The sequence below is a fragment of the Aotus nancymaae genome, unplaced genomic scaffold, assembly GCF_030222135.1.
Source record: "Aotus nancymaae isolate 86718 unplaced genomic scaffold, 86718_ANA_hifiasm-v0.15.2.pri h1tg000008l, whole genome shotgun sequence".
Classification (NCBI taxonomy): Eukaryota; Metazoa; Chordata; class Mammalia; order Primates; family Aotidae; genus Aotus; species Aotus nancymaae.
This window is the reverse complement of record NW_026988419.1, coordinates 25,485,888-25,502,117: the sequence shown is the minus strand read 5'-3', so window position 1 is coordinate 25,502,117 and position 16,230 is coordinate 25,485,888. Positions and strand designations below refer to the sequence as shown.

At 48.0% G+C, this 16,230-nt stretch overlaps 1 protein-coding gene across 1 annotated transcript; it reads right to left on the bottom strand.

The window, feature by feature from the left end:
• Positions 1–6,784: 6,784 nt before the first annotated feature.
• FZD5 (frizzled class receptor 5) lies at positions 6,785–11,213 on the bottom strand. Its single transcript, XM_012446284.2, has one exon. It carries the CDS (start codon positions 11,211–11,213, stop codon positions 9,456–9,458), a length of 1,758 nt encoding a protein of 585 aa, XP_012301707.1. The 3' UTR covers positions 6,785–9,455.
• Positions 11,214–16,230: the final 5,017 nt, after the last annotated feature.

Genomic DNA, 16,230 nt, shown 5'->3' with positions numbered 1-16,230 from the left:
GGGTGGCTGTAGTCTCAGCTACTCAGGAGGCTGAGGTAGGAGAATTGCTTGAACCAGGGAGGCGGAGGTTGCAGTGAGCCAAGATTGCACCGCTGCACTCTAGCCTGGACGACAGAGTGAGACTCTTGTCTCAAAAAAGAAAAAATAAAAGGACTATCTGATTACCTAAACTCAAATTTATTTTCATTTGTAGGTATTTTTTTCTTTTGAGATGGAGTCTCGCTCTATCGCCCAGGCTGGAGTGCAGTGGCGCAATCTCAGCTCACTGCAACCTCTGCCTTCCAGGTTCAAGCGATTCTCCTGCCTCAGCCTCCTGAGTAGCTGGGATTACAGGTGTGTGCCACTACACCCGGCTAATTTTTGTATATTTAACAGAGACATGGCTAAATTTTGTATATTTAATAGGGTTTCAAAATGTTGGTCAGGCTGATCTCGAACTCCCTGACCTCATGATCAGCCCACCTCAGCCTCCCAAAGTGCTAGGATTACAGGCATGAGCCACCGCGCCCGGCCCATTTGTAGATTTTTTAAAACTACTATAATACAGACCCCAATGAAATACTAACTTTGGTGTATTGTGAACTGAACTTCCACATCTTCATTACAAGAAAAAGACAAATACCTGAAAAGTATTTGGTAGGAGTCTGAGGGGTGAAGAGTTAAGAAAATGAAAGACATATTTGAACCAAATTGCCATTTTTATAGGCCTTTTGGTTGCCTTTTGGTAATTTCATGTGGTTCACCCTAAGATGACCACTTAGGGCTCAGTATTTCTGGTTAAAGAGAAATTTTATCCTAGCCCTTTCTTTTACATTTCCTCTTTATGTAATCCGTATGTCTATATATTGTTGAAATCCAACAGCACTATATCTTGGCCTTATAACAGCTCAAGTTTCATTTCTTGATCTAGTTTTCCTGCATTTCTAAGTATTCCTTTATTTTTTACTTTTTAAAGCCAAAGCCAATTTTAATTAGAATACAGATTCAGTCTTGATTCTGTGTTCAGGCTATGCAGTGTTTCTAGAAACTAGTTTAGCTACAGTATGCAGGTTAACTAGAATCTTTCATCACTCAGCCTTTCTCCCTAACTACATTTAAGATAGCTATGATGAACTCTTAAGCAGACTTTTTCTTTTTTTTTTTTTTGAAACTGAGTCTCGCTCTGTCACCCAGGTTGGAGTGCAGTGGCATCATCTTGGCTCACTACAACCTCCACCTCCCAGGTTCAAGCAATTCTTCTGCCTCAGTCTCCCAAATAGCTGGGATTACAGGTGTGCACCACCATGCCCGGCTAATTTTTGTGTTGTTAGTAGAGACAGGGTTTCACCGTGTTGGCCAAGCTGGTCTCAAAGTCCTGATCTCAGGTGATCTGCCCACCTTGGCCTCTCAAAGTGCTGGGATTACAGGTGTGAGCCACCACGCCAGCCTCAAGCAGGCTTATTAAGTATAGTACTACTTGGAAAAGCACCTGACAGCTTGCAGAGAAATCTCCCAGTAAGTGCTAGTTTCTATGCAGAATCTGTAGATTGCACCCAGCACCTCTCAACAGATTAAGGATTGTTTTACCTTAAAGTCTAACTTCTGCCTACGTACCCATCTGTAGACCTGGCTGGGCCTGATGATGTGCCAGGAAGCAAGTATCTAGGAGCTCTTCAGTGAAGCCTGCTCCCCGAGTATACAGGAGCATTCTGTTTGGTTTCTAAGGGAATTTCCATTGAACTATTTGGCCAGTGAGAGAACATGCACTTAAATATGAAATAAATTTTAAGAATATTAGTTTGTGGTTTAGGAGATCTAGGGTGCAGGAAGAACAACTGACTGTGAAAGTGAAATGGTATGGAAATTAATAGGAGTCCTGACTGAGTTCAATGAAAAAAGGTTAACAGTCGTCTTTAAAAAGGGACAGGTTTAGTGATTATTATAACTTCTGTAAGGGAGTAAAGCAATTGCAATGTCATTAGAAAATTCAGTAATGGTCCCAGAACCTAAGGTCTTCAATGAGCTATCAGTAGTATCTACTTCAAAAGACCTCAAAGGATTCCCAAATTAGACTGCTAGCTTAAAAAAAAAAAAAAAAAATCCGTTGCTTCATCTTCTTAACTTCAATTCTATAAATGCTTACCTGCTACCCCCAAGCTGGTGGCTCCCGTGTCTCCTCAGTGTAAGAACTGTCTCTGACAAAGGCGGAGCTTCAAGTGTTTTATGCACCTCATCTTCCAACCCCTGCTTCACTCTTAGATGAAGATCTTTAGGACCCTCCCTCAACAAAATCATCCCGGTCTCACCATGACCCAATGTGGCAATGCTTGATGTTGGTCACTGTGACCTGCTGCCAAAGCATTGGTTCCAGGTTCCAGGACATGCACGTTCCAGGACATGCAGGCTTCATCAGGCTCACAGGTCTCTTGCAATTCCGTTTCATCACCTACTTGAGCCCATCTGTGTTCCCCAGAACAGCTGTTCCTAACTTACTGCCCTTATTCGTTCTCCTCACCTGCTCACAACCCTAGTCATGTATCCTCAATGTAGGCTGCGGACTAAGTGGCATCTGCGCCTTCCAAAACCTACTATTTCCTCTGGCATTCGATGCCTTCTTTAAAGTAACTGTTCTCATCTGGTGGAGAGGATTCCATCTCTAACTCTAAAATCAACCTTCTTTATCCACCCTTTCCACTACTTTATTCCCTTCTGCTTTAAAATTGCATTCATCTCCCCAATTTGGGGATGCAGTCATTTTTGTCCAGTTCCTTAAATGCCCCAGTGTTTCTCACGATGTGGTCCCTAACCCACCTGTCTCTCATCAGCTAAAAGTGCCTGTGAAAAACAAAGCTTCTCTAAATGCAATGTGGTTCCTGCACTGGATCCTGGAACAGATAGAGAACGTTAGTGGAAAATCTGATGAAGTCTTCAGTTAATAGTAATGTGCCAACATTAACTGCTTAGTTTTAACAAATGTTAACATCAGGGGAAATGCGTAAGGGGCATACAGAAACTCATTTTGGCAACTTTTGGTAAATCTAAAATTATTCCAAAATTAAAAGCTTATTATTTTAAAAAATAGCTTATTGGGTCCCAGAGCTACTGAATCTCAATTCCTGGGGCTGGGGCCCCGGGAACTGACATTTTTAACATGAACCCCAAATGATTCTTATGCAGATACAAATTTGAAAATCTAACCTCTCAATCTTTCATTCCATGTCTGAACACTGCTTCCTCATTGTCTTACTTACCTTAACTTTGCCTTAACCTGAGTCAATCCTTTAAATCTTTTTAACCCTAAAATATAAATTCCCCTTTCACAAATGAGAAAACTGAAATACCCAGAGGTTGTGTCCAGGATCATACGGCCCAAAAGTGGTGGAACTGGGGTTTGAATTCCTAGTAAGTCTGGCTTCCAAATCTACGCTCATAACCACTCTGCCTCTCAATCTTGTTACCTTGTTACAAACTAAGGAGCTCTGTAACTAAATCACTAAAAGAAGCATCATTGCCAATATTATCCTAAGCCCATGTATTTCTGCAACTTTCTTTTCTTTTCTTTTCTTTTTGAGATGGAGTTTCACTCATTTCCCAGGCTGGAGTGCAATGGCACGATCTCCACCTCCTGGGTTCAAGCAATTCTTCTGCCTCAGCCTCCCAAGTAGCCGGGATTACAGGCATGTGCCACCATGCCTGGCTAATTTTGTATTTTTAGTAGAGACCGGGTTTCTCCATGTTGGTCAGGTTGTTCTTAAACTCCTGACCCCAGGTGATCTCTGCCTGCCCCAGAATCCCAAAGTGCTGGGATTACAGGCATGAACCACTGTGCCCAGTCTGTTTCTGCAACAAAGCCCAACAGTCCCTCTGTTCCAGCTTGTGACTTTGCCCTCTCCCCACTTTTCCAATGAGGGAAAATGAGTGACAAGAAAGCATGGGAAAGATGTGCTAACTAGTGTCCTGTACATGTAAGGTACAGCTGCTCTCCTCTTAGGATTCAACTCAACTATATTTTCTAGTCTGCCTCTCCCAGCTACCTCATGCACCAATCTAATAAAGTTCCTAGTGCTCAGCTTGACATTGGATTACATACTCTTATTGTTAACCTCTTATGGGATTTATGTTGTCTCCTACAAATATTTTAAGCTAGTAACCCATGTTCTCCCACATACTTATGTCTCAGAGCATTGGTGAACCCTGCCTACCAGGCATTAAAATGAGGTGGTGTTTGGTAGATTGCTAGCTAATCTGCATTTTGCCAAAGCAGCACCAGCAGAAGGTGGTCTGACAATAGTATCTCAGGTTAAGAATCTGTCCAGATGATTAGGGAAGAGCCAGTTCAGTCAGCTTCTCCTGTCTCTTCTGGGCTCCCTGACTTGTATTTAGAATACAATACAAATTGCAGATCCAACTGCTGGATGACAAAGTTTTGGGAGTTCCTGCCCTCCAACCAGACACACAAAACAGCGCCATCTCTAATCAAATTGGTTCGGTATAAACGGAGGGTTTATAAAATAGAACGCAATCTCAGGCAAAGTCTGTTCTTCCACACATCTCCCTTCAGCAAGTGAATCACGAGACAATCGCAGGATTGGTGGGAGTGAGACCTAGGAAATATATTCAAGTGAAACATGTTTCTTAACTAGCTCTGTCTCTGGTGATGGGAATTTGCTTGATTTTACTTACTAATAAAATTTTTGCTGCTTACATTTTAAGTACATCTGAAAAACCTGATTATGAGTTAGAATCCATGTATCTCCTCGAATACTCTTAGAAAGCAGTGTCTTTTCATAAAAACATGAGGAGAAAAAGACGTCTACAGCACCTTTGTATTGTCTTTACCATTACTTTAATGCATTTTAAAATTTATCTACATTAATCGGGAACAAAGAAAAATAGACATTTCTTTGTTTTTCATAAATAACTAATCTTCATATTTGATAAAAATCTCAAACCATTATTTTACCTTCCCACAAATATAATACATACAAAATTTTTCTGAAGTAAGGTCAACAAATGAAGTATCTTGAGACTAACATAACCACATACAACTGCTGTTTCTACTGATTCCCAGGAACGAAGCAGAAACAAACTCATCCAGTGGCTCTGGGTTTCCTTTTGTAAATGTTACAGATTCAGAATTGTAATCATGTATCATCTGCCAGTCATAATTTATGGATTCAAACTGATTGTCTACAAATAAAATATCACTGGCTCTGATGTGTAACGTCTGGATTCGACATGACAGTGACTACTGCATGGGATAGGCACTATACATATATGGAAATCAGAAAAAGTATTCAATGCCCTGGACTCGAACTACTGACTCGGTATGTGCCTCATTTGGCTCAGTAATAAATTCACCTGCACCAAACCCGTATCAAAAGTCACCAAATCTTTCATATATATAATATATATTATGTATATACACACCCACAAAACATATATACTATACACACAGTTTGTAACAACATGAAATCATATGGTCTTAAAATGATGTACCCACAGACAGACACTGTCCTGGCTGAAATAAATCCTGTAATTATCATCAGGTTGCAAGAAGCTTTTGAAAGTCTTGACTCAGGTTAGCTACTTATATTCTGCCTACCCTTAACCCTTCTTTAATGTCTTGGCAGTTCTTTCAGAATGACCCTCCCCAACCTAGACAGCTTTCTTTCCCAGGATCACCTGATTGGACTTTGGAAACAAGAGCAGGCAGAGGAAGCAGGCAATTCTTAGCCACTGTCCCTCACACCTGCCTACATGTGTGATGTGCTCTGTCCTGTTGGCCACATTTGGTGTTAGAAAGCAGTTATTCAAAGCTTTGTCCCTCCTACCCCCCTTGGGCTTTCTGTAGAGCACAAAAGTGAAAGAAGCTTCTTTGGCAGGGGTAGCAGTTCATTAAAATATACAACTACATTTCCTAGCTCTGGGGTTCCCATTCTGTACTGGAGAGTGCAGGTCACGGACGCTGTTATTAAGGTTCGGTGTGTGATCCGTGAGGTTTTCTCCTGGCAGCCAGCGTCAGGATTAGTGCAGCTTCAGCCCAGGAGGAAACAGCCTAATGAATACCAACTTTGAAACAGTGCTGTCGGCACATTATTTAAGCTTGGAAATGCGCACAATTACACACAACACACACATGGGCCTTGGTCACTGGCAATGGTCATGAGAAAATATGACAAAGGTTTGCAAGCATAAACCAATAAGGCACCAAGAAAAATTGTTTCCAGCCAATTTGACCATTTCAAAATGTGAGAAGGGAAATCACAGAAATTAAAAAGATTTCCTAAAATCTGGTCAGCTGATTCACTGAGAGGTCCCATTAGTTCCTTAGACAACCTACCTGAATCGAATCCTCACCCCCTAAACTATTAACCGAGGCATTGCTTAAGATCAAACTGAGCCAGGCACGGTGGCTCACGCCTGTAATCCCAACACTTTGGGAGGCCAAGGCGGGCAGATCATGAGGTCAGGAGTTTGAGACCAGCCTGACCAACATGGTGAAACCCTGTCTCTAATAAAAATACAAAAATTAGCCGGATGTGGTGGTGCATACCTATACTTCCAGCTGCTTGGGAGGCTGAGGCAGGAGAATCACTCGAACTGGTAGGCGGAGGTTGCAGTGAGCCGAGATTGTGCCATTGCACTCCAGCCTGGGCAATAAGAGCAAAACTGCATCTCAAAAAAAAACAAAAAACAAAAAACACCAAACTTAAAGGGACAGCCCTGAAGCTGTACATGAGACTCAACTGGGCCCTAAGTCTGCCCCAGCTTCACGAAGCTGGCTGTGACCAAGTTGCTGAACTACTCCATAACCGTTTATTTTACAGTTGTTTTCATGAGCATGACTTGTTTCCATAATCACATGCAAACTGGGGGAAATAAGTATATGGATGGAAACAGGGGGTGGCCATAAGTAGATCCAGGTTCTCTCCCCTGGGGTGGCTGATATCAGTAAGACTTAGGGAAGCAGGTGGGCTTTTATCTTTGCCAATCTTAGGGGATAAGGGAAGAGAGAGACAGCAGAGGTGAGAACAGAGACAAAGAAGTGCCTCTGAAAGTTGGTCTGGAATGAGACCCCTAAGATCATGACTTACATGGCCTCCCCTTAGGCTTAGCATCCTTTGTTTTAACTGGCTTATTTTTTAAAGTAAATTAGTTGTTCAGCATGTTGCTAAAACCAACAAAAAATTAAAAAATGAATTAAATCACTTTCACCCCCTTCATCCCACAGCTTTTGGATACACTGCACATCACTTCTAGATTTCTCCACAAAGAAAAGGGGGGGAACCCAAATTAGGCACAATGACTGAAGGCAGCAGAGCAGCCTGTGTACTTTCTGGGAAGACATAGGAAATGAGGGAAAAGGTCAAGGTGATCAGAAAAGGTTCTCTCATTTGAAAAACAGGAGAGGAATTGGCACTCAGTCAAGGGATCTATTTAAAGATTCTACGAAGAGGCTTCTTCCTAGAATAAATAGAGGAATAAAATAGGCACAAAGTTCTGTAGCTATTTGTAGGAGATTTTGTAGAATCCACTGAAATTTTAATTTTGATTTGGAGGATAAGTTGGGTAAGAGCAGTGCATTTTAATAAATGTGAAGTTTTTGAGAGTCCTTAAAACAATACTAGGTTTCGTCCCACCAGTAAAGTGTTTCAATTCCCTCTGGGAACTACCCATTTGTCAAGTTAACATCCATGAAGTAAAAACTGACCTAGGCTTAAGTTTTACTTTTCCAACTTTGGTAGAAGTGAATTACACAGGCCTAGACTCCAGTTGTTTTCCTAGACAGGCTTTCTCAAACGTTAATTGCTCTGGCCATTTTAGCTTCCTAAATTTAGTCCCCAGTCCTGGTCACTGGAATTTTGTTGGCTGAGGCACTGTCACCCCCTTCCCCATTAATGGCCCCACACTCTTCATGAATAAATGCTTAAACAGATTAGAAAAGCAAACAGAATTTTCTAACAGCAAAGAAACTTCTGTGTGTGTATTCATCAGTATATAGGCTTTCATAATGAATGAAGGAATGGTTAAACAGATTAGTAAAGCAAACCAATTGCCAAGAAGTGTGTGTGTGTGTGTGTGTGTGTGTGTGTTCATCAACATACAGGCTTTCTCAGAAAACTATAGAGGTAGCAAAACACTCATCTATATTTTAAAAGGTTGTGCAAGCATGTTATGGGTCTCATTTGTTTTCAGAGAGGGCAGAGAGCAACATCTTGCTGCTTTTGGACTATCTGGCTATAAACTAGTCCAAAGTCCAGGGACACTTATTTTCCCTTATTTGGGCCAATGTTTGTTCACAGGTAGCCAGCCTCCCTCTCCCAGTTCAAGCATTTCACTCAAGGGTGGGTGTGGTTTCTAATCACAGCTCTCCAGGAGAGGAGGAATAAGAAAAAAGCAGAAAAGACTGTTTAACATGATAAAGGGGGCGTTGAGAGGGTGCAGCAAGTGAGTGTTGGAAATTTACTTTAATTATTGGAAGTACATCCATTTTAGTCCTTGTATTTAAAAAGGAGCCCCCTTTAGCAACTACCACTAAGTATTGTCCAGAGGGAGTGGGTTTATACTTTTACCAAAATTAAAACACAAGTTCCTTTAAAAAAAAAGGGGGATCACTGAAGCCTAAGAACCACCCACGCCGTCTCAGGCACAAAGCTGCCAACTCCCCAGCCTAGAATTCAAGCTCCACCAATAACCATCGCTTTGGGTCTCACGACTGCAAGTATTTATGCCAGATTCTCTGTAATGCTACCTCTAACTTACTGGAGACACAACGATGGTGAGGTTAGGAGTGAGAATTATTACAAGCACTACAGAAAAGAAACTGAACCTCCCTCTATAAACAAAGCTAAAAATGAACACAAAATCGTTAAGTACTTTCTAACCTTCTCACTTTGGGGAGGGCCTAAGCACATTATGCTCCCCGCCTAGGTATGACCTGGGGCTATAAACTGCAGCTCACCTTAAACAATCATGGACACTTTAAGCAGTGGCAGGAAAAGCTAGCTGAAAAAGCACACGCGACAACTTCCCAGTCACAGCAACCGAAACGTTCACTGTTCACATTTTTTTTAAAAAGACACACGTATAGGAAATATATTTTCCCAATTGAGAACACACAGTTCAAAGAAACCTGAACTAAGTGGAACTTCATGACAAGGCCAATCTCAGGACCGTAAAGCCCCCAAAGCAAAGGTAAATTTTGTTGCCAAAATGCAACAAAGTCACAAAGAAAAATACATATAAATTAAAAAGAAGGTTCCCATAAAGAAGGCAGTAAGAAACGCAAAATAGAACACACGTGAGCTGGGCCTCTTGGAAAAGATGGGAGAGGTTCTTCCCGGAAAAGAACTTCCCTCTCTCCAAGTCGCCGCGGGAGGGGGCAACAGCACCATGAAGGTAAACGGAAGTGACCTTGGCAAAACTACCAAACAAAACGCCCCCCTCCCCTCAGCTCTCCGGCCGGGTCCCTCCTACACGTGCGACAGGGACACCTGTTTGTGGTAGGCGGCGGCGGGGCCCGGCGGCCCGGTCCTGCCCGTGAGTGCGGCGCTGGCCTCGGGGTAGTCCCCGGCGGCCATGGCGCCCCCGCTCTTGTGGCCGCGCCGCGGGCGGCAGCAGCAGCGGCTGGTGAAACGCCGCCACGACTCCACCGTCTTGCCCGACCAGATCCAGACACCCGACGTGATGCCCACCACCAGGCACATGAAGTACTTGAGCATGAGCACCCAGTACTCGGGCTTGGCGCGCGGCTGGCCGGCGTCGGGGGCCGGGCAGGCGCAGGTGAGCGCCGCCTCCCAGCTCTCGCGGTAGTGCTGCTCGTACAGGTAGCAGGCCACCACGATGCTGGCTGGCACCGTGTAGAGCAGCGTGAAGATGCCGATGCGGATCATGAGCTTCTCCAGCTTGTCCGTCTTGGTGCCGCCCTGCTTGATGACGCTACGGATGCGGAAGAGCGACACAAAACCTGCCAGCAGGAAGAGCGTGCCCACCAGCAGGTAGAGCACCAGCGGGCCCAGCACGAAGCCGCGCAGCGAGTTCAAGTTCTGGTTGCCCACGTAGCAGATGCCGGCCACCGGGTCCCCGTCCACGGAGCTCAGCGCCAGCGCCGTGATGGACTTGACGCTGGGGATGAGCCACGCAGCCAAGTGGAAGTACTGCGCGTAGCCCGCGATGGCCTCGTTGCCCCACTTCATGCCGGCTGCCAGGAACCAGGTGAGCGACAGGATGACCCACCAGATGGAGCTGGCCATGCCAAAAAAGTAGACCAGGAGGAAGACGATGGTGCACAGCGCAGGGCCCGTGGTCTCGTAGTGGATGTGGTTGTGCTCACGGCTGCAGGCCACGCTGGCATGGCCCACGACCAGGCGCACTAGGAAGCCCAGAGACACGCACAGGTAACAGGCGGACAGGAAGATGATGGGGCGCTCAGGATAGCGGAAGCGTTCCATGTCGATGAGGAACGTGGCCACTGTGGTGGACGTGGAGATGAAGCACAGCACTGACCACAGGCCGATCCAGAAGGTGGCGAACGTGCGCTCATCGGAACTGAAGGACGGCTGGTAGCAGGGTACCGCGCAGTTGGGCACCTGCCCCGTCCGCACCTTGTTGTAAAGCGGGTGTGACTCCTTCAGGATCGGCACGAAGGGATCGCGACACTTGCACACGGACGGGCCCCCAGCGGGGCATTCGCCCCCTGAGGCCGGCGCCCCTGGTGGGCCTGGAAGTGTGGGCTTGGCTGGGAAGAGCCTGGGGGGCGCCGTGGTGGCCTCGCTGCGGTTGTAATCCATGCACAGGACCTCGGCGTCGCGGCCCAGCACCGGGAGGCGGTCGCAGCTCATGCGCTCCGGCCAGGCGAAGCCGTACTGGCGCATGAGCGGCGAGCAGCCGGCCTTGGCGCGCTCGCACACCGAGCGGCAGGGCGGCAGCGGCTTGTGATAGTCGGGCAGGCAGATGGGCGTGTACATGGAGCACAGGAAGAAGCGCAGGTCCGGCGAGCAGTGGATCTCCACCAGCGGCCAGAACTGGTGCACCTCCAGGCCCGCCTCGTCCTGCGTATCGTGGTTGAACTGGTTGGGCATGTGCGTCAGGTTGTAGCCGATGCCGCGGCACATGGGCACCGTGATTTCCTGGCACACCGGGGCCTTGGACGCGGCGGTCGCCCGGCCCGCCAGCTGCGCCAGCAGCAGCAGCAGCAGAGAGGGCGGCGCGGACGGGTCAGACCGAGCCATCGCCCCCTCCCTCCCCTCGCCTCCAGTAGCCCGCGAGGGACCCACGCAGGCAGAGGAATCCGGGCCGGGGCTTCTCCCTCCGGCGTCTCGTGTGTGGCGCCGGGGCTGGCAACCTGTTGGTTGCTTTTTCCTTTAAAGAAATCCGTCCAAAGATCAACTGCTTCAGGAAGGCGCTGCCTCCGGTGGCAGCGCTCCGCTCCTCGCCGAGTAGGGCTGGGGAGAGACGGTTAGGGCTTGGATTCCAGGGAAAGGACTCTTTAAAAAAGAAGGGGGAGAAGATTGCAACCACTCCCGGTTAGAGGGACGTCAACGGCTCAGTCCCCAGGAGCGGTCTCCAAATTTCTAAGTTAACCCCTCTCCTTTCCTCCCCCCTCCGCCTCCTGGAACCAAACTACTGACTCCCCCACCGTCTGTTTCCAAGCTGGGCCCTCCAGGCAGTGCCCAGAGACCAAAAGGCTCAGCCTCCCGGAAAAGGGCACAGGAACCGGGCAGGAGAAGAACAGGGAGAAAGGGAAGGCTCTCACCTCCACGGATCCCGCCAAGAGGAGCAGACAGTCCGCAGCCAGCCTGGGTCCTCCGTCCCTGGAACACTCCGCTGAGAAGCGCGACTCAGAGCTTGGCCCGCGCCGGGAAAGTTTAGCGACAGGCTGGGTACCCGTGGCAGCGGCACATGGCAGCAGGTGGGGGCGACTCAGAGAGGGGGGCGCCCCCAGAACAGGGGCGGCGCAGGCCGGTCACTAGCCCTCTCCTTCTCGGGGGCCCCCCGCATGATCCAGACGGGGCCGGGCAGGGGCAGGCCGTGCGTTCTCCCCGGGGCCGGGAGTCGGACGGAGGGCGAGCGCGCCTGGCAGCACCTGGGCGGGAGGAAGGCGGGATGCGGGCGCCGGGGGAATCTCACCGACTCACAGCACCGCGAGCAGCCGGCGCTGGCCGGGCCGGGACTGCATGGTGCGCGCTCGCCGCTGCGTCCCGCCCGCCGCTCGCCTCCTCCCCTGCAGGGGGCTCCGCGCTCCAGTGGACTCCTGGGGGCGGTGGCGGCGCTCTCGGGACGCGCCCGGCTTGGCTCCTCCCCCGCGCTCTCGCACCCTTTTGCCCACCTCGGGCGAGCACCGAGCCTAGCGTGGCGGCGGCGACAGTGGAGTCACGGCCGCGGGCTGGCTGCCCTCTCCCGCCCCGCCTGGGTCACCTGCTTGTAATGCCTGCCGGGAGGCCCCGCCCCGGCCCCGCCCCCTCAGGCCCGGGCGCGGTTGGTGGGCCGCCTCGCCACGCTCTCCGCGCGTCCCCGCCCATTGCCCCGCGGGCTTGGCCTTTCCCCCGTCGCCCTCCGGCCCCGCCCGGAGCGGGCCGCCTAGGAGCGCTGACCAATCGCGGGCCGAGAGGCAATGGCGGCGGGGCGAATGCTAATTACGCCGAACCCGGTCGGGAAATCCTGGCCAGAAGTCCCTCCGGAGTTCTCTGCCCGCGTCCTGGCTGCAGGACTCGCTCCTGTAACGTCCCGCCTTATGCACCTTTGCTCCCCGGGCCCCGGCCCTTTCTGGCTGCAGGGAAGCGTCCTTATAGAGTTCAGTGCTTCTTTGAAAGAACTGCTCAAAGAACCATTCTTAGCCATGGCTCCTGTCTCCCTTCTGCGCTGAATTGGAGCTGTGTGAAAGAAGAGAGAATACTTACTGAGCCTTTTACCGTGTGTCCACCAAGTGTTCATCGTTTACCTCTTAAGACGAGCTCTCACTCAGTACAAGAATTCTGAGGCACGTACTCCTTACAGGTGAAGAAACCGAGACTTCGACTTGGCCAAGGCAACCGAGCTAGTCGTAGTTCCGCAAGAAAGGGCGACCTCGGCGAGTTCACCGTCATATTCCGAGCGCCTGGCACATAGTAGGCGCCTAAATGGCAACCCTGGGATTCGAACCCAGGTAGAGGCGGCGGCATTCACTGTCGTAGCCACCCCTCCCCCTATACGATCACAGTCTCTCTGGCTTCGACCTTTACTTTTGCATCTCGGAACAAAATCTTGATGTAACAAGAAAGTGGATTTCTTTCTGCCTTTAGAAAACTCAGATGTGAGTCCTTTATTAGTTGAGGTTTATAATCCCAGGCAGTTCCGAAGTCGCCTGCAGAGAGAAGCGACACCGACTAAGGGCTCTGTGCTGGGCAGGGCGCCGGCCTCCCCGTTCCCTCCCGTTCCCGTCTGCCCGCTGCTTAGCCGCGCACTCGCGCGCCGCGGGGGGCGGGGGGCGGAGGGCGCAAGGATGGCGGGGACGCGGCGACGCTCTTCAGTTGAGCTATTATGCTGCAAGTTTTAAATGTCCTAAAAATGCCTCTTTTCTATGTGTTCTAATTAGATTGGAAGACTGAAGTATTTAGCATACTTGAAATTCATTCACATGCTTAGAAAGAGGGTTTAAATTATTTCCTTCTCCCCAAACTCTTCCTTCCACTAGGCAAAGGGTGAAACTAGGCAAGAGGGCCTGGGGACACTTGAAGGGATAGGGACTGGACTAACTGGACCAGATCCAGATCAACCGCGGTTTATTGTCGATCGTCTGTCCTGGATCCCATAGGCACAGGTTGGAAGAAAGTACCACTCCCCTCCTGCCTATCAACAACGCTTTGTGGGCAATAATGAAGAAAAATGTATGAATCCCAGCCTCCATGTTAAAAAGCAACAAATATCAATCACTTCGCAGATATCAAAACTATTTTATTTTATTTTTATTTTTTAAAAAAGATGGGGTTTCACCATGATGTCCAGGCTGGTCTTGAACTCCTGACCTCAGGTGATCCACCCACCTTGGCCTCCCAAAGTGCTAGGATTACAGGCGATATCAAAATTATGAATAATAAATGTTTAAAAGGCAGGGTGCCATGGCTCATGCCTGTAATCCTAACACTTTGGGAGGCTGAGGTGGGAAGATGGCTTGAACCCAGGAGATTGTAGACCAGCCTGAGCAACATAGCAAGATCTCCCCACTCTAAAATACATAAATAAATAAATGAATAAATATACATGACATCATTCATTCTCTGGAATTCTACAGGTGTTCGTATTTTATCTCTTGTGTTTTGGAACTACTTGGCGATGTGGGTCAGAGAGCATCCCAGGATTGAAAATAGTGGGAGTTGAAAAGCTGTGGGCATAGCAGTGAAGAAGAAAGGGCAGCCCTCAGTGGAAAGTATGTGCAGACTGTGAACATGCCAAGGGAGGCCCGTCTCATTCTGTGCTCTTTATGTAACGTGTATATTACTGGGGATGGACAAGTGTTGGCTAATAATAAAAATTATTTGAAGTTGGAGAATGTTAATCATTTGCACTGGAATTTAGCCAGAATATTTGTGTTATTTCACACGGTTCTGTCAGAGGCATTTGAACCAGAGCAACTCCATCTTGGATAGGGACTGGGTAAAATAAGGCTGAGACCTACTGGGCTGCATTCCCCAGAGGTAAAGGCATTCTAACTCACAGAATGAGATAGGAGGTCAGCACAACATGCAGGTCATAGAGACCTTGCTGGTAAAACAGGGTGCAGTCCAGAAGTCGGTTAAAACCCACCAAAACCAAGATGGCGGGGAGAGTGACCTCTGGTCGTCCTCACTGCTCCTTACACCTTAATTATAATAGATTAGCATGTTAAAAGACACTCCCACCAATGCCAAGGCATTGTTTACAGATGCCATGGCTACTGTCTGTAAGTTACCCTGTATGGTCTAAGATGGGGAGGAAGCTTCAGTTCCAGGAATTGCCTGCCCCTTTCCCGGAAACTCATGAATAATCCACCCCTTGTTTAGCATATAATCAAGAAATAACCATAAAAATGGGCAACCAGCAGCCCATGCTGCTGCTCTGCCTGTGGAGTAGTCATCCTTTACTTTTCTTTTTCTTTTCTTTCTTTCTTTCTTTTTCTTTCTTTCTTTCTTTCTAATTCCTTTCTTCTTTCTTTCTTTCTTTCGAGACAGTCTTGCTCTGACTCCCAGGCTGGAGGGCAGTGGCACAATCTCGGCTCACTGCAACCTCTACCTCCCGAGTTCAAGCGATTCTCCTGCCTCAGCCTCCCAGGAAGCTGGGACTACAGGCCTATGCCACAACACCCGGCTAATTTTTGTATTTTTAGTAGAGTCGGGGTTTCGCAGTGTTGACCAGGCTGATCTGGAGCTCCTGGGCTCAGGTGATCCACCCACCTCGGCCTCCCAAAGTGCTGAGTTACACGCGTGAGCCACCGCACCCGGCCCTTTCTTAACAAACTTGCTTTCATTTTACTGTATGTACTCACCCCAAATTATTCTTGCATGAGATCTAAGAACCCTCTCTTGGGGTCTGGATCGGGACCCTTTTCCAGCAACGATTTTGGAGCAAACAATATTATCCACTGGTTTGTAAACCTTTTCTTCATCAATAGCAAAATCTTAGTTTTGCTTGGAGATCTCTAATAATAATAGTAATAGCAGAAAACTTTATGGAAAGAAACTTGTATCAGCTGGGCAAGGTGGCTCATGCCAGTAATTTCAACACTTTGGGAAGGAGAGGCTGGAAGATCACTAGGGCCCAGGAGTTCAAGACCAGGCTTGGCAATATACTGAGACCTTGTCCAAAAAAAAAAACAAAAAAGAGAGAGACATTTCATATTGTATACCTTTTTATATTGTATTGTGTTGCTTTTTGTCTATATTTTAAAGGCAGTTTAAAATACGCTGACTGTTTAACATGTATTAGGAAGGGTGCTAGACCTCATTTTATCCTCAGATGAAGAAACTGGCCCCATAATGACTTTAATGACTTGCTTGAAGTTATTTATTTAGTCTATAGAAAGAGTAGAAATAAAAATTTTCAGCCTGGCATGGTGGCTCACGCCTGAAATCCCAGCACTTTGGGAGGCTGAGGTGGTGGGATCATGGGGTCAGGAGTTCAAGACCAGCCTGGCCAAGATGGTGAAACCCCATCTCTACTAAAAAGGCAAAAATTAGCTGGGCATGGTGGCAGGCACCTGTAATCCCAGCTACTCAGAAGGCTGAGGTAGAGAAT

Bases quoted from the DNA above. Each gene is read 5' to 3' on its own strand.
- FZD5 (XM_012446284.2), bottom strand. From the start codon at position 11,213: ATGGCTCGGTCTGACCCGTCCGCGCCGCCCTCTCTGCTGCTGCTGCTG.